General features: G+C 38.5%; 1 protein-coding gene across 2 annotated transcripts in view; it reads right to left on the bottom strand.

Moving 5' to 3' along the window:
- Positions 1-24,980, bottom strand: part of TBC1D9B (TBC1 domain family member 9B) — a 40,169-nt gene that overhangs the window by 3,262 nt on the left and 11,927 nt on the right. The window contains exons 8-21 of one of the 2 annotated variants that reach the window (XM_087709473.1): positions 22,979-23,131; positions 19,366-19,516; positions 18,525-18,739; positions 17,582-17,699; positions 16,150-16,435; positions 13,818-13,947; positions 13,108-13,206; positions 11,580-11,648; positions 10,449-10,686; positions 8,286-8,351; positions 3,137-3,208; positions 2,748-2,798; positions 267-320; positions 34-137 (exon numbers count right to left, since the gene is read on the bottom strand). In XM_087709473.1, coding sequence (XP_087565599.1) covers positions 34-137; positions 267-320; positions 2,748-2,798; positions 3,137-3,208; positions 8,286-8,351; positions 10,449-10,686; positions 11,580-11,648; positions 13,108-13,206; positions 13,818-13,947; positions 16,150-16,435; positions 17,582-17,699; positions 18,525-18,739; positions 19,366-19,516; positions 22,979-23,131 — 1,806 coding nt within the window. The remainder of the gene's footprint in view (positions 1-33; positions 138-266; positions 321-2,747; positions 2,799-3,136; positions 3,209-8,285; positions 8,352-10,448; positions 10,687-11,579; positions 11,649-13,107; positions 13,207-13,817; positions 13,948-16,149; positions 16,436-17,581; positions 17,700-18,524; positions 18,740-19,365; positions 19,517-22,978; positions 23,132-24,980) is intronic. The other variant, XM_087709474.1, reaches the window with a different exon arrangement.

Raw genomic sequence — 24,980 nt, 5'->3', positions numbered from 1 at the left:
TTTAAACCCATAGATTCTCCAGCAACTTTCTACCTGACTCATCTTAGGGAGATCTTTGATGGTTTCTTTTCTGGCATCTTTTTCCTTGGCCCACATTCGCAAATGGTATCTGTAATCATGAGGACTTGTGCCCCTCTCTGCAAGAAAGATTAATTCAATATAAATAATGCATATTATGAATTCTGATAATGTCAGCTTTGCCCAGAGATTTCCTTTAGAGCAGGACATCTTTAAGGAAACTACTAACAATAAGAACACTTCATTACCTTGATCTTTGGATTCCCCATCTCTTCCTGATTTATTTTCCTGAATATCTGTTTCTATAAAATCAAGGACATTAAGAATAATGGTTATTTTTATTAGAAGTGAGGCATTACAAACAGTACCAATAAATGTTATCCTAATATTGCCTCTAGACTGAAATAGATGTAATGAAGATTCTGGATCAAAGTTAAGGAAAGGCTACTATAGTTACTGTAGAAAAATGTACAACAGGCTAAAAATAGGTGAGGTCTTTAACTCAATTTCTTTTGCCCTGAATATACCTTTTCCTTTTAAAAACTGGTTCTGCTTTTTTAAACTACAAAGGGGAAATTAATTTAGCCGAATATTTTCCAACAAAACACTTTCAACTTAACTATATTTGTTAATGGGGGCAGCACTGCCGAACAAGAGTAGGTCAAATGGGTTAAAAAAAATTGTTCAGGTTATTGTTTTTATCATTTCATTTTTCAAATGCACGGTGAAAAGAAATCAAATCATAGAAGAAAAGCCAGGGGATTCTCACTTGCAGATATTTTTATTACAAAAACATCAGTTTTCCCTACCCTGAGACCCTCCAGGTCCTTGAATTCCCATCCATAAGACTTCTCTTATAATCCCAATATATCTAAAGCGTGTTAAGATGAAAAAGACAGCTCTGCATTTAAATACTTTTAATCCTGATACACTGAGGGATTGGGAAGATATGGAGATGAGCAAAAACATAAGTTAGGTAAAATAATCAGTAACCAGATATTTTAAAATTCAGAAAACAAGTGATGTACTGGTAAGACAGACTTCAGATAAAATTACTAAAATACAAATAAAGGGTTTAATTTAAAAAGTTCAATTAATATAAAATTTAATGTGGTCACAATCTGATGCCCTATGTAATGATATGCTTTAAACGGGATCCGGAAAGTCCTTTCTTACAAAGCACCCCTAAATAAAATAAAATCAGTATTTAGAGTTATAAGACATTTGATTATCAGACTCTAAACCCAAAGCACAAACATGATATATGGTATAGTTATCCCAGAAAGCCTGACTCTTTCTTTTTGAAAATGAAAGGTTGTACCAGATGATCCATAAAATATAATCAGTGTTTATATTAATAAAATATTACCAAGGTCTTCTGGAAGGAGAAACTACATCAGCCACATATTTGACATGGGAAAAAAAGTGCAACAGCACAGTGTGTAATGATCAGCAGGAAAAGAAATTGAGTAAATCACAAAACCTAGTTTCAAATAAAAGTATTTCCTTCTAGAAAAAAAAATCTCAATGCTTTCACTTGGAAGCAACACTCCTCCTAATAAAAGGAAATAAAAGGCCAGCCATTAAGTAAGCAGGAGAAGTTCCCCTTTCCTGCATTGCTCCTGGTCAGCATTAAAGAATCTGAAGTCTCCTCCACAAAAGATTCTTGAGCTTTGGAAAAAGGGAGTCCTGCCCTGCAACTCCTTCATTATAACAAATGGAGTCCAAATCGGACATTAACAAGCACTTGGGGAGTTTTCTAAAGTAAATCCAAATGTGTGGAAGAAACTACGGAGTGATTTTCATTACAGTGTGTATGTGTTTACAAAACCTCCAATGGAAAGAGGATGGGACTAACAGGATTAGAATAATCATCACTGATATTCCGTGATCAAGCAAAAAAGAGGGCTCATTTCCCATGATTCAGAATCAGAGATTCCTGTATTTTCAAACGAGATACTTCAACTTTTCTTTCAAGTGATGCCATAGTTGATTCATGATGTCCCAGCTAAGATTGCAATGATTTGGGCATTAGACATTAAGCTGATTTTCTTTGGAAATTTCACTTATTCTTGCCTCTTGGTAGTGTGGGGCATTTTTGCTTGCTAATGGGGATTTCAATCTCCTTGTAGCTTGCATTTGGTTTTGGATAAGATCAGTATTCCAATCTCTAAACCCAAGAACCCCCTCCGCCATTAACAGGTCCTTATGACAGCCGCAACACAAATAGCCACAGAAGTACAGAGCCCAGTGGATGGAGGGAAGGGCATGGTCGGACAGTAGATCTACCAGGCCAACTGGAGCTCAGCAGACTTCTGAACTCAAAACGCCTCTTCCATGCACCATGAACAAATGCCTGGAAGGGAATCTTATATCATGATAGCTGAGAAAGGTCACTTTACTTGTCAACTGCCTTGGATTCACTTGCCTCAGCAGTGGACTTCAGATGAGATAGAATCTCTGTTGTTGGGACATACATCAAAGAAGAGATGCAGGACTGTCTTTGTCAATGAACAGAAGCATATGACATTTAATACTGAAAACATTTTTGTTTGTGCACAGTGGGTTAGAAACGGAAATAAGATGACCAAGGAAATGAATGAAATACTATGGCTGATTGTTTAGCTGTAATATCTGTGGCTTGAAGAAATTCTAAAGCAATTTCATTTTATATTAAGCAGGTCACTTTAGCACATCAATGGCAGTACAATGCCTTAGTTCAGACTAACCTTGCAAATCACAACGTAGGAAGAGATCCAGTTCTGAGACAAAAGGAGATACTAGAGAGCAAAGGGAAGAGAGAAATAAAGAAGAAAGGCTTTGAGGACAGGGAGAAATTCAGAAGGAATGAGTGTGAGTCAAAATATAGAATAACAGAGAGAAACCAAGAAAGGAACAAGTTATAAAAGATTTGAGCAAGTACCTTGGGCTATAAAAGGGGATAATTAGTCTGACCTATGTTTAATATACAAATAACCGCCATCCACCATAATCCATGACAGAGGCTAGAACAGTTGTGAGATAATATTCTGATGGAAAAGGAAATAAGAAAATTCTGCTTGGCTTCAATGTGTTTGCATGCCCATTTTCCTTATCAGATAAAACATCTCATTTTTACCTTCTGTAGCATTATTATCCGTGAAGTAGTTTGTAGCTTCCTGAGCAGACTCTGCTTCCTCTGAATTGAAAGCTATACAAAGAGGAAAAAAATGTTACTGGATGTATACTCTGTTTCCTTAAGAATTACTTAAGATACTTCTATATACCTATCTCTGATTACAGTACTGGACTTCAGTTGATCACTTATATCCAATGGAATCTTTCCACTCAGAAAATGCAGTTGGTCTTACCTGAACTGCATGTCTCGAAGGATGGCGTGGGAGCAGTCACAGCTGGGTATTGTCACGGCCCATCTGCCTGGAGACTGAGGTAAATCTTGAGGCCACACCTCTACCCCTCTTCTGACTCTCCAGATTAATCGATGCTCCAGTCAAGGCGTCTCTAGAAGGAAGGGAACAGGGTAACCCCCCCTCTCCTCCTGGTCCCTGACTGATCGGTAACACTCTTTCAGGCCCACCCTGCGCGGTGCGCACTACAGGAGGGAAATGACTGCTCCCATGCCATCCTTCGAGACATGCAGTTCAGGTAAGACCAACTGACAGTCTCCGAAGTGGGGCGTGGGAGGAGTCACAGCTGGGACCTACCAAAGCTAGGTGTCCCTGGGAGGGTCCATGGGGCCTGAGTCCCCCCGAGTATTCAGCACTCTCTGGAGGACCTTCCTCCACAGAGGCAAAGGCGTCCAGTCTATAATGTCTGATGAATGGCGAGGGCGAAGCCCATGCTGCCGCCCTGCAAATGTCTTCGATGGGGGCGTAGCTGCACTCCTAGTGGAGTGCGCGGTGATGCCCTCAGGCACCTGCAATCCCCGTGCCTCGTAGGCCTTGGAGATGGCTAGCCCGATCCATCTACTGATGGTGGCTGGGGAGACTTTTGCTCCCTTGATTACCGGGTGGTAAGAGCCTATGACCGCCTGATGGGCGACGTGCGCTTCAGGTAGATGCGCAGCGCCCTCCTGACATCCAGGCGGGGGCCAGGACCTCTCCCTTCCGCTGGAGGGAGCTGGACAAAAATTCAGGAGAATAATCTCCTGAGCCTTATGAAAGAGAGAATTAATTTTTGGCATGAAAGCCGGGTCGAGTCTCAGGACCACCCTGTTACTGTGGAATATGCAGACATCCGCCCTGGTTGACACCTGGCTGAGGTAATAGCCACGAGGAAGACCACCTTGAGTGTGAGCAGCTGAAGACTCACCTCCCTTAGAGGCTCGAAGGGTGCTTCCAGGAGAGCCTGGAGCACTGTAGGCAGGTCCCACGAGGGGAAATGGTGAATCACTGGGAGTCTGAAGTTGGTTGCATCCCTGAGGAACCATTTGATGATGGGAAGTTGGGACAATGATTGTGTGCCCACTCCCCCCAGGATGGTGGCCAGGGCTGAGACCTGCCTTCTGAGGGTGCTAGGGGCCTGCGGAACCGTGGCCGCTGTTGGATCTACCTGATCCGAACAGCACCAGGCCGCGAAGGAGACCCAGGTCGCGTCATAGATGCGGGTGGTGGATCTCCTCCTGGCCGCCTCTATGGTTCCTCTGACCTTGGTGGAAATCTGGGCCTCTCTTTTAACTGTGTCCGCTCAATCTCCAGACGGTCAATTGGAGCCAGTCTGGGTCTGAGTGAAGCAGACTCCCCTGGGTAAGGGTTACTGCCCCTGAGGGATCCTCCAATGGGGGAGGCGATAGACAGCTCTATTAGATCTGCGAACCAAAGGCTTCTGGGCCAATATGGAGCCACCAGAATCATCTCTGCCCTCTCTAATACCAGCTTCCTGAGCACCCCAGGTAGGAGTGGGAGGGGGATAAAGCGTAAAGAAGACCTGACGGCCACGGGCATCGCAGGGAGTCGTTGTCCATCACTTCCTGTGTCTGGAACTGCGATATGAACCTCAAGAGCTGGGCGTTCATCAGGGAGGCGAAGAGATCCACTGATGGTCTTCCAAACCTCTGGCAGATTTAGCTGAAGATGCTGGGATGAAGTTGCCACTCTCCGTGGTCTACCGTCTCTCTGCTGAGCCAGTCCGCCTGGTGATTCTCCACTCCGGACATGTGCTCCGCTCGGATTGATAGGAGGTTCTGTTCCGCCCAGTTTCCCAATCTCACTGCCTCGTCGCGCAGTGTCCTGGAATAGGTCTTCCCTGTTTGTTCACATGTGCCTTGGCCGCCACATTGTCCGTGAGGACTACAATGTGTTTCCCCACTACTAACGTCTTGAATCGTTGTAGGGCCAGGTGGATCGCCCTGAGCTCCAGCCAGTTGATGCTCTTGCGAAGGTCAGTCTGTGTCAACCGCCCCTGGGCCAGCTGGGACTCCAGGTGTGCCCCCCAACCGAACAGGCTTGCATCTGTCATTAACACAAGTCTGTCCGGCTCCCTGAACAGGGAGCCCTTGGACAGGGCTGGGGACGTCCACCAGCGGAGGGACAGGCGTACCTGACCTTGAATTCTGCATCGCTTGTCCCTCCTCTCTGGTGGGCAAGCAGGAACCACTGCAGCAGATGGGCCGTGACAATACCCAGCTGTGACTCCTCCCATGCCCCACTTCGGAGACAGCTCTGTGATCCAACAGAAACTTTCACAAACAAAAAAGGGAGGAAGGTTTTTTAACTGATTCCCCTTTTCTTCTACAACTTTTCTGTCCACCCTTTAAATCTGTTCTGGGGGATTTGAGAATTCTGAAACAGCATTGGAGAGACAATTGAGTAGTAGAAAAAAGAGGAAATCTGTAGGAACAAAAGCCACCTTTTCAGAATGGGAAGGCTGTTTTACTATTTAAGACAATTTCTAACTACACAAATTACATAAAAACAAAGCAACCCTAACTAAGATTGGCAGTTCTCCAGAGAATGTAATTTTAGGGTTGATGTTAGGCTTTGCATGTCTTAACTTAGCTACAATGTTCAGACTGGCTGAAATATTTCAGAGACACAACACGGCATAACTCAATTAGAATATTTATTGCAAACTGGAATACAACTACACTGAATAATTGATTGCTCTCTGTAGCATGAAGATGTGGCTTTCCATTTGCATCCTTTGCAGATTCTGGTCTTTCCATATCTCAACTAACTCTTTGCTTTCAGCCTTTAAATTGAACAGATGCTGATTGTTATAAGTGAAATCTCTGCCTCTCACCTTATTGCACAAAGGGGATGAATTTGCTTTGGAAGTTCCTGTTAAGAGTTGTGGATAGCTTTGCAAGCATAAATCTATTGTTGCATCTGCTGATGCTAAATCCCAACATGCTGAAGGTGATCCAAAGCCAAGAAGTACCCAATATCTTAGAAAAACTGCCTCCCTCATATTCTGCTCAGTTGGTAGGAGTTGGTGGGGTTACTTCTTCACTTATTTTAATAGAGTGTGTTTCTCACCTATGTTACAATTGCTATTAGTGTATTATGAAGAAGGAATTAGGGAAATCTAAGTGTCTTATCTCTTCCTCATTACAAGAACGAGCCCAAGTGAGTCTTGCATAGTCTTCTTTTCAACCCTCAGTTCCAAGCAGAACCCTAGCCACCTTATTTTCAATGAACCAGACTATCTTCAGGAGAAGTCAAGGGTATAATACCTTAATATACCCAATATAAATGAGATATCTATCATCAGTTCACCAGACAGAGAAGCCATGTTATCCCAAAGAATCATAACTGGTTTAACAGCCTAACAGGTAAAAGGTGATATTATAGAGAACATCTGAGATTTTTAATGACAAAGATGAATCCATTTGCCTGTCCAAGTACACTGTTTCCCTTGAATTTGATGAAGAAAAGAACTCTGATGAATCTCAGTAGTTTTGTGTGGGATAGCAGGATTATGTGGAATGGCACAAATGCCATCAGAGCACCAGATCCACTAATATGCCCTCTGAAAATAGTCATTCAAGTTTAAGTGAGATCAGTGGGAACCATCCACATCTAATATAGACAAGTCCTTCTTGAGGACTATATTGGCCAAAAAACTGCTGGAAGGACAAGGAGAATTAACAAAGTCCTTCTTCCACCAAAAATAATTTTATAGGAAAAACAAGGCAATTATTATGTCACAGCTAAACATTAATCATGAATTGTACCAGAAAATGAGTTAGTTTAGCTATTACACAGTCAGAACTGAAGAAGCTTCTTGGATGAGAAGCAAAACATCTTCAAAGAAAAACAAAGTCTGATTGCCTTTTGAAAAAGCTCTTTTGAAGCAGTTAGTAAGGACTACTAATACTTCAGCTGAATTTAAAGCAAAAAAAATTCTACTTAAATTTTGATAATCTCTCAGTCTACTTTTCTTCCTTCAACTTAGATATATACTCATAAGATAATGGAGGGTGTGATGAGAAGAGCATATTAGGAAGTGCTCATGTCAACTGCCTGTGTTACTGTTGTATTTCACATGGTGATCAGGGTTTCAACTCTAACACTGTACTACAGTCTTCAGAATACTTCCATAATTTTAATAGGTCTACACAGCCAAAATAGAGGTATTGTCTACATTACAATAGGAAGTGGTTTGACCCCCATATTCCTTTCTGTAGAAAAAGATATGATATAAATGGAAACAAGCCCAACAGCCAAAGCACTTAGCCAAAATGTACAAATTATTCTGCAAAGCAATTAAAATTAGGCAGAGATGAAAAAGCTCACAGAAAATTAAAATTAGAAAGTCCTATGCTTTATGAATACATTAATGAGTGTGTTAATTAATAACCACATCATCAATTAATTCATAAAAATTAAGTCAATTAAGATTTACAAGGCAAATATATATAATTAAAAGCTGTCTTGGGGCTAACATGTCATTTGTTAAATTCTGTACATAGAATAATTCTGTCTTTTTTGGTAATGGGCCAATCGTAACTAAGATTATTGTGTGAAGAAACAATGGTTAAACTCACCTAGGCCCATCTCTTAACAAACCATATAAATAAAACATTGCCATTTCTGCCGATGGGTTCTCATTAATCTAAGCACAGATGGAGAAATTAAAACCTCTCTACCTATGTACACTAAATCTCTGCATACCTATACTAAAATTAGTAATATTATTTATATTCTTATGGGCAGAATATTGTAATCACTTATATGTACCATCAGTCTAGTAAATTTAATAGAACAGCCTTAAGAAATTTGTAATCTTTAACTCCCACCAACAGAAGTGTGAAAGAAGTGGATCACCTGGAGGCAAATGTAGTTTGTAAAGGAGTTTCAGCTTCTCAGTCAGATCACCATGATACATTCCACCTGTTGGGATTAGAAAAATACCTAGATTTTAGAAGTATTTATAGATAGCCTTTTTTCTGATGGATTCTTATGCCTAATGACTATGATGTGGAAGTTTAGCTGGTAAAGTTTTTCCTATTCCTATGATTATCTCTGAGGTTAAAACTTGTTTTTATGCTTTTTTTTTCTCAGCATGATTGATTTTCATTTATTTATTTTCATCAATATATTTATATGCCATTTCTTCTAGCAATTCTAGATGTCTTATAGTCTATGACAAGGGGGTCAAACTCGTGGCATCACATTGCCATCGCATGATGTTTTGTGATGCTTTTCGCTTCGCCGAGCTGGGTGGGCGTGACCTGTGCATGACGCATCCAACCTGTGGGCCATCAGTTTGACAGTAAATAACATTGTAAGTAGTATTAATAAAAACCATTGGATACCCAAGAACTGTTTTCACCATATTTCCTAGAGAACAAAAGAGCAGAGGCCCATCTGATCTCAGGGGACATGCTACTCTAAAGAGAGAGGCCAATAGTAGGAATGGCATTCTATGAATTCCAACCTGCCTAGGTTCTTCTAGATTGATACACAGACCATTCTCTTTCTGGTAGACCATTTAGAGCTAGAAAATTCTACTTGGAGAAGATGCTTCCATAATATGCACCCAAACTATATATGGCTTTACAGGTAATCTTCAACTTTCAGCCACTCATTTAACAACTGTTTAAAGTTACCATGACTCAGAAGAGGTGCTTTATGGTATGTAAAGCACTTCCAGCCATTGTAAAACATTGCTCCCCACCCCACCGTCTTATGTTTGTGACCTCGGTGCTTAGAAATCTGTTCACACTTACAACCCGTTGCCAAGTACCCTGTGAACGTGAGATTGCCATTTTCAATCTTCTCTGCTAGTTCCCCAGAAAGTCAGTGGAGTAGTTGATAGAAAGGTTGCAAACTGCTGCCACTTGCTAAATGGTCTCCACTCCCTTCCCCACATACATATAAGATTTTAAAATTAACTATAAAAAATGTTTCTCACTGGAAATAAACTTATTTTGGCCATCTTGGCTATTTTAAGCCATAACAAAGATAAGTTACTTCATGACTTTAGAAAGTAGACTACAGGAAACTAAAAAGAAAGAAAAAAACCCTGTTATTGATTTCATTACTGAAATCAAAATGTTTTGTGTCATTTTATGACACCGGAAGACACAAAATGACACAAACATTACAATATCAGAAATATTAAAGGAGATTGTTGAAGAATGGAGCAGAAATTAGTAATTACAATATCAATAATGATGTCTGCTTCTATGGATAAACTATGTCCAAAAGAATGAAAGAATGACAGATGTGGAACAAATGTTATCTTACCAGACAGAAAAACTATGCAAAGTGAAACTGCAATTCACAGACCAAGAAAATAATTTTGAAAATGACACTTTACTGGATATACAATTGAAAGTGGGTGAAACTTTAAACATTTAAAGTGAAATATAAATGATAAACCAAGAGAATGGTCTGGAAAATGTTTTCTTATTGGATTTACAAAAGAGGCTTGTTAAGAAATCTGTGTGATGGGATCAAGAAGAATTAAAAAGAAATCAAATTCCATGACAAAATTGATTAAATATTATGACTTAGGAGCAAAAGAAAGGAATATAAAGTTATTTTATACGGTCAATGGTGAAATAAAACATTTTTTTGCAAAGTTCTGATATTATGGACATTTTGCTGATATCACGATTAAAAAAATGTTTAATAGATTTACTTATAGATTTATCCACCCTGTGGGGAAGATCACTCTAATAATGATAATGTGTTTAATTCAACTTTCTTCAGAAATTGTCACTGAATTTTGCAGTTTTGTTTGAGATTGTTTGGGGCTACTGTATCTGAACTAGATGACCACTGGGTGGCAATAAAGAATGAGAGTTTTCTGTCTCTCTCTGTATTCTATAAAGGACTGCAACCACTGATAGAGACAGCCTCAGCTTCAACGCTAGCTCAAAGACCTTGAAATCCAGATAACTGCACCACTCTAGTGTTGTGTTACTTTTCACCATGATTTAACATATAAGACTAGATACTATGTCAGAAGATACTACTTACTCATGCCTGTTACAAACTCTTTAAAGTTAATAAGGGAATCTTTGTTTTCATCCAGAAGTCGGAACATTCTTTCTGCAAGCACCGGTGTGTGGAGTCCACAAGACCAAGGTGTAAGGGAAGCAAACAAGTCTTTGAACTGCTCAAGGTTGATGCGATACTGCTCTAAGTAGGGTAGGCTCTGGTCTCGTTGAGCAGCTGAAGTACCATTTCCCCAGTAACAGCTCATTAAGTGTTTTGCCTATAAACAAAATGAATGATTTATTAGATCGGCATACTGCCTTTATTTTGTACAAAGTAACATACAGAAACTCCCTCTTCCTATTTCCCTAAAACAAAGCTGCGAGAGAGGTTGGGCTGAGAGAGAGTGAATGACGCTTTTAAAAAAATCTATCAGCCTTGAAGACATAACTTAAAGGATTAGGCATGGATTTTAACCAGTTCTGAAATGTGCAAGAAAATGAAAAGGATAATTATAAAGAATCCAATCAATTTGCAAATAGAACAAAGAAGAAAATGTTCAATGAGACAGAAGGAGACTTTGGGAATAAATAGGGTTTTCTGGCAGTTCTAAAGCCTTTGAAATGGCAGTGTTACCTGAAAAGTTGGTTCTAACACTGTAATGAATGCTCTACTGTTTTTCTTTGTTTAACTGTGATAATTTTAAAGGCCATGGTTGAAAGCACAATCGTCCTCAACCTCTGTGTTTGTTGGGTAAAAAAGACTATAAAGGCTTTCTTACCCAACTATTACATTGCTACTGGTAATTCTAAACAGAATCCAAGGCAAAATATTTTGTTCCCAGCTACTTAAAACTTGCATCTTTAATTGGAGATTGGTTGAAATACTGATCTTTTTCCCAAAGAAAAACTAAATAAATCTTGTGTATTTATTTAGCATTACAAGATGTAATGAAACAAAAACAAAACTAAAAGCTGAATCAACCTATTTTGTTGGATTTCCTTCTCTTTTCTCAACTTCAAAAATAAACCCAAACTGTCTGAACATAAAGTCTTTTTAATACATCACCAGCTTGGATCCTGGCATCTGTAATTTAAAGGAGTTTTTATAAGCATGCTTTATCTCTACTCACAGCAATAATAAAGAGGCTAATGTTTTGTCAAGGTCTCCCACCTTAAATACTACATAAAGATCTTCTAATTCTTGCATAGAAAAGCCAATGTCTCCAGATACAGCTCGGACCTGCAGAAATCACAGAAGCAAATATATCTAAGTTTTGTCAGCTGGGAATCTGGAAAGGATAGATTTTGTAAAAGGAGGAATCCATATTTTTTAAGTATGGCGAAGTAACGTTTGAAAAGAAAGAAGCATCTAATAGTTTTGAACAGAATTGTTGTTGTCTGTATTCATGAGGTACTGATCTGTAAGATCAGAAGATTCTAAAAATTGAATAACAAATAAAAAGAACAATTCTATTCTCTTGAACTGAGTCAATAAACAGAAAAAGATGGTCAAAGGTATTATATGTACTATATTTCCTGCACTCAGTGGACTATCATTGGCAGCAGGAACAGGAAATGGGTCGATTTTTTCTTCCGCTCAGCTTTTTTCTCAACATGCTCATTGTCAAACTTCTACAAGGGCATTAGAGACAATTGACATCTGATGCTATCTGGAGGGAAGGGATACCACAAACAACAGACAAAAACAGCAGCAAGAAAATGTGAAAGCCACTCTTCCCTTGAGATTCCCAGATAGAGCAATTCAGAGAACTAAAAGGTCACTATTTCCTGTTACATTTTCAGTAGGAGAAAATAAAACAGAAAATTAGGTAATATGGGTCTATGGTTAAATCTGCCAAGGTATTTTCATAATAAAGGCTGGAATGTTTTCAGATCAGCCGGCTAGGGGATTAAAATTAAACAAGAAATCACACTGTTGCTTATAAGTAAAACAACAACTCTCAGTTGGTTGATACCGAAATTACCCTACTAACAAATTATTGAATTGCCATTACAGCACATCGGAATACATATTTGGCATGCTGAATACATATGTGGCACACGGGAATACATATGCAGTGTGCTGGAAATTAATCCTTCTCCTGACTTCCAGAATATTTTAGGTTGGAGTTATGTATTACTCTTATGCTGCCCCTTATCTAAGGCAAGAACTGCACTAGCATGTTTTTATCCTTATTGGATTTGAGAACAAAATGGACTTATTGAATAGCCCCTCTGAATGTAACCTATAAATAAGTAGGGAATTGTCTGTGCCAATATGAGAATCAACTAAAATGCAACACCTATAAAGCTTTCTATTTTTCCTCTGAATGTAACCTATAAATAAGTAGGGAATTGTCTGTGCCAATATCAGAATCAACTAAAATGCAACACGTATAAAGCTTTCTATTTTTCCAGAACAATTAATTATAGAATTATTCCAAACGTTGTGTCTTCAGATTAATACCAGTCTTAAGGGAGACTTTTAATCAATATTCAAATCAGTGACACCACAACATACCATTATACTACCATACTACACACTTAGCTGCAGAAAATAAAGAATAACAGGGCAAATTGTTATTTATATAATTTACTTATTGATATTATTTAGTTTAATCTAGCTTCAAAGATTCCAAAGAGAAGAAACAAAATCAGTTAACTTCATACAAGCTTATAATAATATGGATACGACTTACCACACTTCTCTTAGCAGTGTCTTCTAAAGAATGGATTACCTTCAATCTTTGTTTAAAACGCATCTGTTCAATGTCATCCGCTTTCAAATGGCTGAATTTCTGCAGTGGAAATGAAAACTGAGGTTTATAACTAAATCCACCGAAAATACCACATATTTAAAAAAAAAAAGAAAGAAAGACCTACACTCATTTTATGGATTTTTATGATTTTACTTAGCAATTATTTAACTGATGATGAAGCAATGCTTGCAGAAGTGATGGTGACTAATCATAGCTCCATAGCCATGTTTGGAAACCATGAGGAAAATTGAGCTGAAAAATAAGCCAAGCCACCAAATGGTAACAAAGAGGCACTACCCACTAGTGCTCATCTGGAAGTCAGATTTGGAAGTTCTAATAGAAAGCAAAGAGGGAAAATATATAGTATGTTAGCCAATGGTAGCAGCAGTAAGAACCACTTGAAAATATAGGATTGGTTTTAGGGAGCCAAAAACCAAAACTAATTAAAAGAAAAATGGATTAAGAAGAAATAATTACAACTAAATGATTTATATATTGCAATCTTCATAAAACAGACAGTTGACCCCCATATCTTGAATTTGTGAATGCTTATATTAAAGAAGTATCTGATTAATAGAGATTATAAGGTTAGTATATAATTCATTTAAAAATATCAAAGTAAAAATATAAGATTTATATTATCTTCTGACCTCATAGGCTGTTCTTATAAGTTCAAAAACATCAATTTCCACTGGTGGATCATCCCCACTCGTCAATAAAGCATGGAGATGAGGAATAGGTGGGAAAATACTCTGCCGATTAACCACATTATCCAGGTACCTACAAAAAATAAAATAAATAAATACAGAATTTTGGATTAGTGCATAATCTGAAGATTATGGTCAGGAAGGTCTATATAATTTATTTAATAAAATATATGTCTGAGTCATCTTTCATGAAAAGCTGTTTAGTTTATTTAAAACTAAAATAATTAAGATGACATTTATGATTGAAGTTATTTGATTCATTCATATATTATAATTAAATTACATATTAACAATGTAATGCTATATTATTGTGTAATTTATGTACTTTCTATATTGAAGCATTTCAGTCTGATAAAGGAAAATGTAATAATCATATACATACATAAATATATGTGCATATATAGGTGTGTGTGTGTATGTATGTATGTATATGTATGTGTGTCTGTCTGTATGTATATGTTTTCTGAGGTTTTCGTGGGTGTTTGTATGTAGGTCTTTGGTTATTCGGGTTTTCTCCCGCATAAAATTGGAAGTGTCTTTGCGACGTTTCGACAAAGTCTCATTCGTCATCTTCAGGCTGGTTTACTCGGTTTCGTGCTTCCAGGAGCAATGTGAGATCGTAGCTGTTTCTTCCTTTTAACTGCCAGTGAGGGTGTGATATATATCCCCTCGTAACTGTGACTTAAAATTACCTTATAAACTATCTTTTTAAGGACATATTTTTGATGTGGCCCTCATCTCTTTCTCAGCCTGTAGCTGAGGGGCTGCCTAAGAGCCGAGGTGGTGCAGTGGTTAGGGTGCAGTACTGCAGGCCACTTCAGCTGACTGTTATCTGCAGTTCGGCGGTTCAAATCTCACCGGCTCAAGGTTGACTCAGCCTTCCATCCTTCCGAGGTGGGTGAAATGAGGACCCAGACTGTGGGGGCGATATGCTGACTCTGTAAACTGCTTAGAGAGGGCTGAAAGCCCTATGAAGCGGTATATAAGTCTAACTGCTATTGCTATTGCTATGTTGTATGTATCTACTCTAACCATAAAATATTGTTATCATTTTCTCCTGACACAAGCAGAATTGTGCATGATTTGTGACACCTTGATAGTAACTGCAGTGTTGACCTAGCGAAGCCCGAAATCAGTCTAGCTGCTCTTAGCCATTTTTGGCTGCTGCAGACATGGCACACTCCCCAGTTGGTGACTTTTTCCTGCTGGCTCTTTTGATTTGAGCAGTAGGAGATATTGGGCACAACACATTATTAATGTATGATGTAGGCTTCTTATTTACATATGTAATGATCAGTGACGTGCAGTCAGGTGAGGCAAGTGAGGCACAGTCTCACCTCTCATCATGAAAAGAAAAAAAAATGTAAAAGGAAAAAATAAATTAAATGCTTGTATTTATCTACTGATCTGTACCATAAAGTTATTTTCCATTTAACTTCACCAGTTTTACATTATGTGGTATTTTCACATTCACTATTCAACTAGTCAGGTGAGAGCTGAGGTGAGGCTGAGCTAGCTACTGCCTCACCGTGGATGACTCTGCTTAACTGTTTTACATGATCTGTAATGAGACCATATTGCTGTCTCTCTGTATGTAGCTTTTAATAGTTTAGCTGATGTATATAATATAAAATGGAGTGTTTTTTGTCAACAACTATGTGTGGAACGTGTTACTTGTGCTGAGCGATCATAAAATGCCCAAAAAGTCAGATGAGGCACACAGTTCTTCTGCCTCATAGTAGAGGGCACTCGTTCTTCCTGTGACTCAGCAGCAGCAGAGTGACAGCCACAGAGCACGACGACATCAAGAATGACTTTCTTCCCTGGCCGTGATTGCCATCGAGACTTTTAAAACTAAAAGAAGACAATGAAAAATTCTACCAACAAGTTATAGATGTTATGTTCAGAAGGAGTGGCGGATGGACTTCATTTATAAGTAAAGGTAAGTCCCATAATAACTTCAATTTTTTTCAATTAAATGTGTTTTTTTGTGTGCTACAGTATGTGTAAAGAATGCTGATATGAGACTTTAAACATAACCCATTAACTGCTGCCAATCAAATATCGGATAAGATAATTTGTAGGATTTTAATGTTTGTAAATCTGATTGTGATGATGTCAGTGCCTCACCAGCCATAAACCTCACCACACGTCACTGGTAATGATATTAAAATATCTGCCTGGCAGGCACAGTGTTGTCTAAAAGAGGGTATAATTTTAAGATGGAAAGTCTGCCCGCCCCCCCAGCTTAATTCTGAAACAAAAACAAGGCTACCTGCCCAAGACAGTCATGGCTTCACCTTCGTCACAGCAATTTAACAGCTTGTCCATGTTCGCATCCAGGATCGCCAGGGATACCTGCAAGATGACCTTTATGCCTTCGTAGAAGAAACAGTCAACAATGACCACTGCACTTTCAAAAGGCATGACGCTAAGGAAAAGAGTGAGGAACCAAGATAGTGATATGCTGGAAATGACTCCTAAATCTTGCATCTTTTCAGACAGCTGGGGGAGGCAATCTCTTGTTAGTTCTTCAAAGATGCCTTGGTCTACTAGTGCACCTGAAGAGGCAACAAAGACAGAAGTGTTATCTGTGATATTATAAGAGTAAGAGTGTGAAACAAGGTTCTATTACAAATGCTGATTTGTCCAAACCAAATAAATAAAATCTGGAGTACTTTCTAATGAGCTCACCTATGCATTGCCAATACTTGGATTTGCAAACTGACTTCACTATATATTACTTATCTTCAAGGAAGTGATTAACATCAGTTACAAAATCCTACTGCAAAGTTTGAATTGCAGTTTTTTTACTAAGTGAAAACTATATTCTGATTTTGTACTGGACGTCCACAATAATGTAATTTCTTCTCATAAAATTATTAGGATTCCATATTTAGGTTTCATTTCTGAAGTATCACTATACCTTTTGCTGCGGAACACTGATAATGTTACTTCTCATACGATATGATTCTGATTGTATTGACATTCTCTGCAACTTCTTGGTAAGATTCTTAAGATTGCCTGACCCCAAGTTATTATCATTCTAGCTCCTTAATTATTTTGAAAAGATGACATCTTTCTTAGATGTGGGAAGAGACAATATATTTCAACTTTTCAGTGCCAATTAAAATCTTATCAGGAAGCCTTATATACTGCAAAAAATAATATGGTAAAGCTCAGAACAATATAAGGATGAGAACAGTTCAGGAGGAAATTCTATGTAGAGCTAAGAAGGATGTGAAAGTATATTGTATTAAGCTTTAGGATATCTGATTTGATTTCAGAAAGATATTTATTGATTATTTTAATTAAGAACAGTAGTAGTTGAACAGTAGTTGGGGTTGATATAAACCTATAGAATTTCACTACATTAATACAATTTGAGAGAATCACAAGAGAAACTTAATAAACTGGCTATGAAAATTCACGAATTTCAACACTGGAACATTTTTTAAGAAGTTTGAATAAGATTTAATTATTATGGTTTTATCCAGACTTGAAAATGAAAAGGCAGCTCCTGTAATTAATTTGAACTGTGCAATTCTAACACTATTTTAATTATATAAAATCAAGGAAGCTAATCTTCCGAACATTCATCTACTTGTCCTAAAGGCAACTATCCAACTATTTTGCAACTAAAGATCTCACTCTGACTGCTTCAGATTCTTTTGTGCCAATTAATCTCAGCTTTCAAAGTGACTTACCAACCACTCTAGTGTTATAGTAATCTGGCAGCATTCTCTCACAAAGGGCTACGAGGAGCCAGAAAGCTTCTTCTTCATTACAATACAGAAGCAGTACTGATGTCACTATGTTCATGGCCTGACAAATATGAAGACAAACATGCACATACATAACCATTAATATTGGATAGGGAGCATATTTAAAAAAGCAAGTATTTATTTGCTTTCCAATTTGTCAGCGCCTCAGATATAATCACAAATGAAGAGGGCATTGTATAGCTCAGAATCAAATCCTTGGCTCTATACAATTACTTTGAGAAAATAGGTACATCAGGAAACCTTAGTGTTAAATATTAAGCACAAGATCGAAACCTTTGTTATATAATAAATATTTTAATGTATTTTGCAGCCACACCCAGCTTTAGATGTAAAATCTAAGCAATCTTATATCAACCATAACAATTTAGAAATTAATCATTCCTAATGCAAGCTTTTTATCCTAAAAGTTTAAGTTATTTAATATCAATTTGTTAATAATCTCTAGTCAAGAGTGTATAAACAGCACTGCACCCAAATATTATGTAAATTTTTATAATAATAAAACAAGAGATAATAAAACTTCCTCCTGAAATTTCACTGGGGAAATGAAAGAGGAAGAGAGATATTCTTATATGCCCTTATATAATCTCACTTATCCTTTCTCTTCCTTTCCCCCCCCCCCCCTCCAGAACTTTTTCAGGGTAGAATCCCTTTTTCTCAAGAAGCACATGAAGATGAAAGAAGTCTACAAAACAGAGGCTGGGGAATCACACAGCCCACAGATTGCTCAACCATGCCCAAATAGTGGTCTACTATCTTCCTACCCATGAAAGAATAGGGGCTGAACTTAAAATCAAACTATGGCTAAGCTGTGAGAAGGAGTACCATCAAACTACTAGGTAATCCAAAAATATCACTCCCTTACCTGGCAGTATCCAATTGTAGGATTCCGAAAAGCATATGCTGTTAGTACCCTTCTAAGTGCAGCAATTCCTAGTTCATTCTGAAAGGCAGGGTGCTCTGGCATTGAACGATGCAGGTCTCTTTCAATTTCTTCAGTGGCAAGGCTATACTTTCCCGTAGATTGTTTCACCAAATCACTGTAATACCCAGGGTGAGTGGCCATCTCATTCCAGGCCCCTATATTGACACACAAACATTATTTTTCTTGCCTACTGCACTCAAGGTGTGATTCAGGCTGAAGCTTCTACAAAGAAAAGATTTCCTGCAGGTTATCAAGTCTTTTGCAGCTGGTTTACACTGAGGACTAAATGCATGATGTTAATAAAAATGATATATTTAGAAAAATTCCTGATAGAACAATTATTCCATGGAAAAACTTGCCTCCAGAAGTTGTGAATGCTCCAACACTGGAAGTTTTTAAGATGTTGGTTAACATTTGTCTGAAGTGATGTAGGGTTTCCTGCCTAGGCAGGGGGTTGGACTAGAAGACCTCCAACCTTCCAACTCTGTTATTCTATTCTATTTTATTCTATTCTAAAGTATAGTACTTACTTTGCATCTCATTTTAGCAAACTTAAAGAAAAATACTTTGAGGGGAAAAAAGCTTCACAATTGTATAAAGCAACTGGCTTAGAACTAAGAAATGTTAGCTCTAAGAACAATAATTGTTAACTTTTCAAGTCACCTGAAGTTTGGGGAGCAATTTCATTTCAATGCCAGTAGTACTATGCAACTATGTAGCAGGGGAAAATATTTTCTCCTTAAGTCAGAAATCTATTGTGCACATTTAGCAAGAATGTCACCTGAAAACAGGAGCCAAAGTTCTCCACGAAGACTCTCTGGAATTCCTTTTTGCACCAGCTCACGAGTCTTGGCTGTCCGGTACATACACATGCCTCTCCCATATTCAAAAAAATGAATGTTCCAAGATTCTTCTTTCATTGTCTCCTTTGCCTGAAGAAGAAAGGATAGAGGGAACATACCATTGTTATGGATATTGAGGAGAGATATGATAAGTTGGGTGTGATGATCATTATGAAATAGCAATAGCAATAGCAGTTAGACTTATATACCGCTTCATAGGGCTTTCAGCCCTCTCTAAGCGGTTTACAGAGTCAGCATATTGCCCCCAACAATCCGGGTCCTCATTTTACCCACCTCGGAAGGATGGAAGGCTGAGTCAACCTTGAGCCGGTGAGATTTGAACTGCAGAACTGCAGTCACTGAAGTAGCCTGCAGTGCTGCACTCTAACCACTGCGCCACCTCGGCTCTGTGTAAGTGTGCTGTGACTTACATACTTGCATCACAAATACATAATCACAATGTTGTCAGAATTTTATAGGTGCAAATGCATAATGGTGGCATATGCATGATAGTGCATTCTGACATTATTGTGATTTGCTGCAGACACCGCAAGCCACTGGAAACTTCTGTAGCGCCAAGTATTTTTCTTCTTCCCCTCCAGTGCAGCATTTTCACTCTCTCAGTAATTTATAAACATTGATCTCTAATAGTAACTTACAAAACTACTGGAACAGAAATACATGAAATATGATATCAAAAAGTTTTCCTCTGAATTGATTAAAAAGGAATTAGAGTGCAAAATACTAGCATGGTTCTTGAACTGTATTATCTAGATTGGCATACTGTAAAATGAATTCGATCTCAATCTATAACTGTGTCAGAACATAGATTAGCACTCTATTCCATTTCAGAAGTTAACTTTTGTAGATGTTTAAAATATGGTTGTAAACATGTCTTAATGAACACAATACTAACAGCTAGTATGCTTAAGGTGCTGGATTAGAAACTAGGAGAATATGAGTTCTAATCTTCCCTTAGGTATAGAAGTCGGCTGAGTGACCTTGGGGAGTCACGCTCTCTCAGCCCACTCCACCTCACAGGCTTGGGGAAAATATGAGAAAGGAGCTGCTACTTTTAGCTGTATTTTTATATGAACAGTTAATGTTAATGGATTTGGTCTTGTACAAACGTTCTTTAGGGTTCAAATCCATAGCCTTGTTTCTTCTTACTGATATCTTCAACATTTAATTTATTTATCTGTCAAATTTGCCATCTCACACATAGTGGCATACGATAAAACCCACCATTAAAACTTTCTGCAAAACCAATTAAAACAGTAAGCATAGATTAAAAACAAAACCACAAGCAGAAGAATACCACCATCATGCAAGGTCCCTAACACCAAGGAATCCACAGGCCTATTGAAAAAAACACTTGGCTTTCCAGAAGGCAACAAGGGTGGGGCTAACCTCACCTCACAAGGAATGGTGTTCCAAAGGGTAGGTGCAATGGCAGAAAAGGCTTGTCTTCTAGGTCGCATTGTATGTAATTCTTTCATAGATGGGGGACACACAGCAGGCCTCTCCTGCCAGACCTAATATGGCAGGTAGATCACAAAGGGACAATTCCTCAAATAATCTGGGCCCATTCTGTATCATGTAGGGCTTTAAAAGTCCAAACTGGCAACATGAATTGGATTTGAAAGCAATTTGGCAATCAATGTAGAGATATAAAATGTGACTTCCTTGGGGTATACATAACTGCCTGTTCTGCATTTTAGACTGGTTGAAGCTTCCAGATACTCTTAGAGTAGCTCCATGTGGAATGCATTAGGACAATCCATAAGAGAAGTGACTAAGACATGTGAGCAGGAGCATCATGATCCAGAAATGATTGTAACTTGTGCAAACACCCTCCTAGAAATAGCAATATAGCAATAGCAGTTAGACTTATATACCGCCTCATAGGGCTTTCAGCCCTCTCTAAGCGGTTTAGAGTCAGCATATTGCCCCCAACAACAATCCGGGTCCTCATTTCACCCACCTTGGAAGGATGGAAGGCTGAGTTAACCTTGAGCCGGTGAGATTAGAACCGCTGAACTGCAGATAACAGTCAGCTGAAGTGGCCTGCAGTGCTGCACCCTAACTACTGCGCCACCTCGGCTCGAAATGACTATCTGCTCCTTGACCCCCAGTTTGCAAGTTGGGTATATCTGCAGCAGTGCCATCGAATCTAGTATCAGATGGTAAAATCTCAGTTCCAGAAGGCCCTAAAAACCAAAGCCACTCAGTCTTGCCAGGATTCAGTTGAAGCCTGTTGCTCCCCATTCAGACCACACAGCCATCAAGCATCTACAGCATTGCCTAATTCATCAGGAGTGGAAAAATATAACTGAATATCAACACACTGGTGATATTTCAGTTCCTGATGATGGATGATCTCCCATAACAATCATATGTAGATGACAGGAGCAGAGAGCACCAAACCTTGCAGCATCATACGTAGTACAGGCTCTCTCATCTCTGGGTCAATACTGACTTATATGGGCCCCTGAGGAAGGAAGAAAACTAACACAATACTGTGCCACCAATTCCCAATCCCCAGAGCTGATTCAGGAGGATGCTATGTCTGATGGTACTGAAAGCCAATAAGAGGTCAAATATAGCCGAGATGGATGCACTACCCTTATCCTGCACCCGTCACAGATCATCCAAAAGAGTAGCCAATGCCATTTCTGTTATATCCAGAATTGAAGCTTAACTGAAAAGGGTTCAGATAATCCATTTCATCTACAGTTCACTGAAGCTGATGTATGACCACCTTCTCCATAATCTTACATCAAGAAGGGAGGTTTGGACATTGGACAAAAATTGTCTACTATGGTGGGATCCAGCAATGGCTCCTTGAGAAAGGGACAAAGCAACACCTCCCTTAGAGAAGGAACCACCCCGTCTCTTAAGGATGAATTAATCACCACCAGTGCCATAGGGACTCAATAATTTATTCCTCACATGAACTACCAACACTGGCCTCTCCCACCAACCCCTCTCACTAAGCTGGCTGAGGTTTATCCCAATTCCATACATCCCAATTCCCTTCCTAGGTCTCACCCAACTCATCTAGCCATGTAGCATCAAACAATGTCACAAAGCTGCAACTAGGCAATGTGACAAACCCCTATTGGGCACCTTTAGTACTGGTACCAAAAACAAGCTTACTGCCAGGGCCCACACCAGACTAACCAACAGCTGGATTGCCCTCCATAGAGGACAGTTGTGTGGCAAGCACTTTCCAGCAAGCTTCCTTCCAAATAGCTCTAGCAAGCTCCCTTTAGAAATGCCAGCCAGAGAAACATATTATTCCATCTTTTCAAAACCAACAACCCAAAGAGGAAGACATTTTCAAGCTACATATATTATTTTAGTAAATTAAGTTGAAGTTGCAATAACTCATTTATGTTCTTCACATTTAGATGAATATGTTTGAAATATTTTCCCATGTAACACTTAATACTGTAACAATTTAATCTTATGAGTTGTTATAATTAAAAGGGTTTTAATTATACTATATGCACTGCATTTTCTGAATTGATTAAAAAATCATTAATTTACCCATTTTATTCCAGAGGATTCCTCTGGATTGGTCCCAAACAATTTCAACAGTCCTTGAGATGCTGTGGGTACTTCATCTGTGCAAAAGTTCACAGGCTGATTGTTGAGAGGAGAAGCAGGACTGTCTGCAGGAGGACTGTTAGGAGACATTTCCTAAAAAAGAAATGTACAACTCAAAACATGTGGAAATACAAGCAGGTTCAACAGCAATCTGAAGGCTATTTGGACTTCTAGTGCAATCAATAATGTGCTAGGAAGACATCCATTATGGCTACAATACATTATTGATGGCACTGCCATTAATGCCTTCACCCTCATTTAGATCATCTAAGATATTCGTAGAATATGGAATACGATCATCATATATATTACAGAGCAACAATTCTTTATTCATGATATATGTAGCCATTAGGAAGCCATGGTTAACCCTGGAACTCCTACAAAATATAGTAACATAAAGCTCATATTTGCAATGTGTTTGTAATTATATGTATACCTTACAAATGCAAGGTTTAAATCAAAATTTAATATTCGGGGGGGGGGATAATTGATAGGCTTATTAATTCCCTGTCACTGTCATTCTAACGTAGAATAACAATGAATTATCAATCCAGTCTTTTATATGGAAAATAATTATTTAAGAAACTGCTATTAGTAGGAAATTGATCTAAAATTTCAGCTAGCTTTTCTACTGCTAGCAAAAGTCTGCTGCTGTAGGAGATGACCAGGCTGAGCCCAAGGGAGGAGACAAACGCATTATCAGTCATCAGTCCCTTCACACCCACAAGAGATTGAAGTCCAGCCCATCTTGATTTCCTTTCTATTCTTAACTCTCACTAATTTCTCTTGACTATTAGTAGTTTAGGTTCTTGCAAAGAGCTTAAGCTTACAATAAAACTTTATACACATTTGAACTGCCTGGATCTTCTGATTTTCCTGGTGCTGACATCTGCTTTGCTTTCTTTCATAATCAATAAACAGCAACACTTCTATCTGAGAAAAACAAAACATGTTGGATAGTAAGGGGCACTTCACTAACATATGGCTACCTTTCTTCCTCAAGACTCGTCACAGCTATCTATTTGTTACCTGCACATGTAAGTACATGCATAGGTAATACTTCTGATAAAACAAAGTGGCCATTCCTTTTAATGCTCTGTAGAACGCATTGAACAGGCTCAGGGCACTTAGTGTGTGATTCTGGAGAAATAAAAATGAACTTAGAGTAGCAACCTCCAACTTAAGTAGCAGCAATGTTTAAGTAACATATTCTTCAACATAGGCAGGTCATCCTAAATGAGACCATATTATCTGCAAATAGATTAATGTGTTCATTCAAGCAATCCAATATTGTTAAGATATTTAAATTTAGTAGCTGCAGCAATGGGGTTGTGCAGTGAGCCAGAACATAACAGTTGTGGTTAATTGGTTGGAGAATGACAGCTCCTGCATGAGGCAATCTGTGCTGTGATTGGTTACTGTGGGTGTGGAGACAGTTTCCCTTTTTTCTGTGTGCTCTGTGATTTACCTCATGATGTTCCTCTTTGCCTGACTATACAGTTTGTTGTATATATTGATATAAAATATATTTATTTGTATAAAACTATATTTCATTTGTATTTCCTGACAATTCCCTGACAAATATTATTTATTCTGTCAGGTATCATTGAGGTCCTCAAGTTGACAGATCCCACCTGTACCCTCACTCTTTTAATGAGAGATACTAGTGCTAGAGTCCCTCTGCTCTGGTTTATGTGGCTACCCAGGCAGTTAAATAAGTACCCCATCCACACTTTCATTGATATTTATTTTTATTCAAGGTTTATTTATTAAGCATTCCTGGCTTTTCAATGTTAAACAAATAATTTCAGATTGGTACCACAATGTTGAAAGCTCACTAATGATCAAAAACTTGGCTGCAGAAGAAGGATAAACAGAATGGCCAAAACAAACTGGGAAAAACAAAGTGGTAAATGAATGAAAAATTTTTGCAAGGCCTTTC

Source organism: Thamnophis sirtalis, unplaced genomic scaffold, assembly GCF_051295495.1.
Source record: "Thamnophis sirtalis isolate CommonGarterSnake01/CBP01778 unplaced genomic scaffold, rThaSir2_p1.2 scaffold_3, whole genome shotgun sequence".
Classification (NCBI taxonomy): domain Eukaryota; kingdom Metazoa; phylum Chordata; class Lepidosauria; order Squamata; family Natricidae; genus Thamnophis; species Thamnophis sirtalis.
This window is presented reverse-complemented; position numbering and strand designations above follow the sequence as displayed.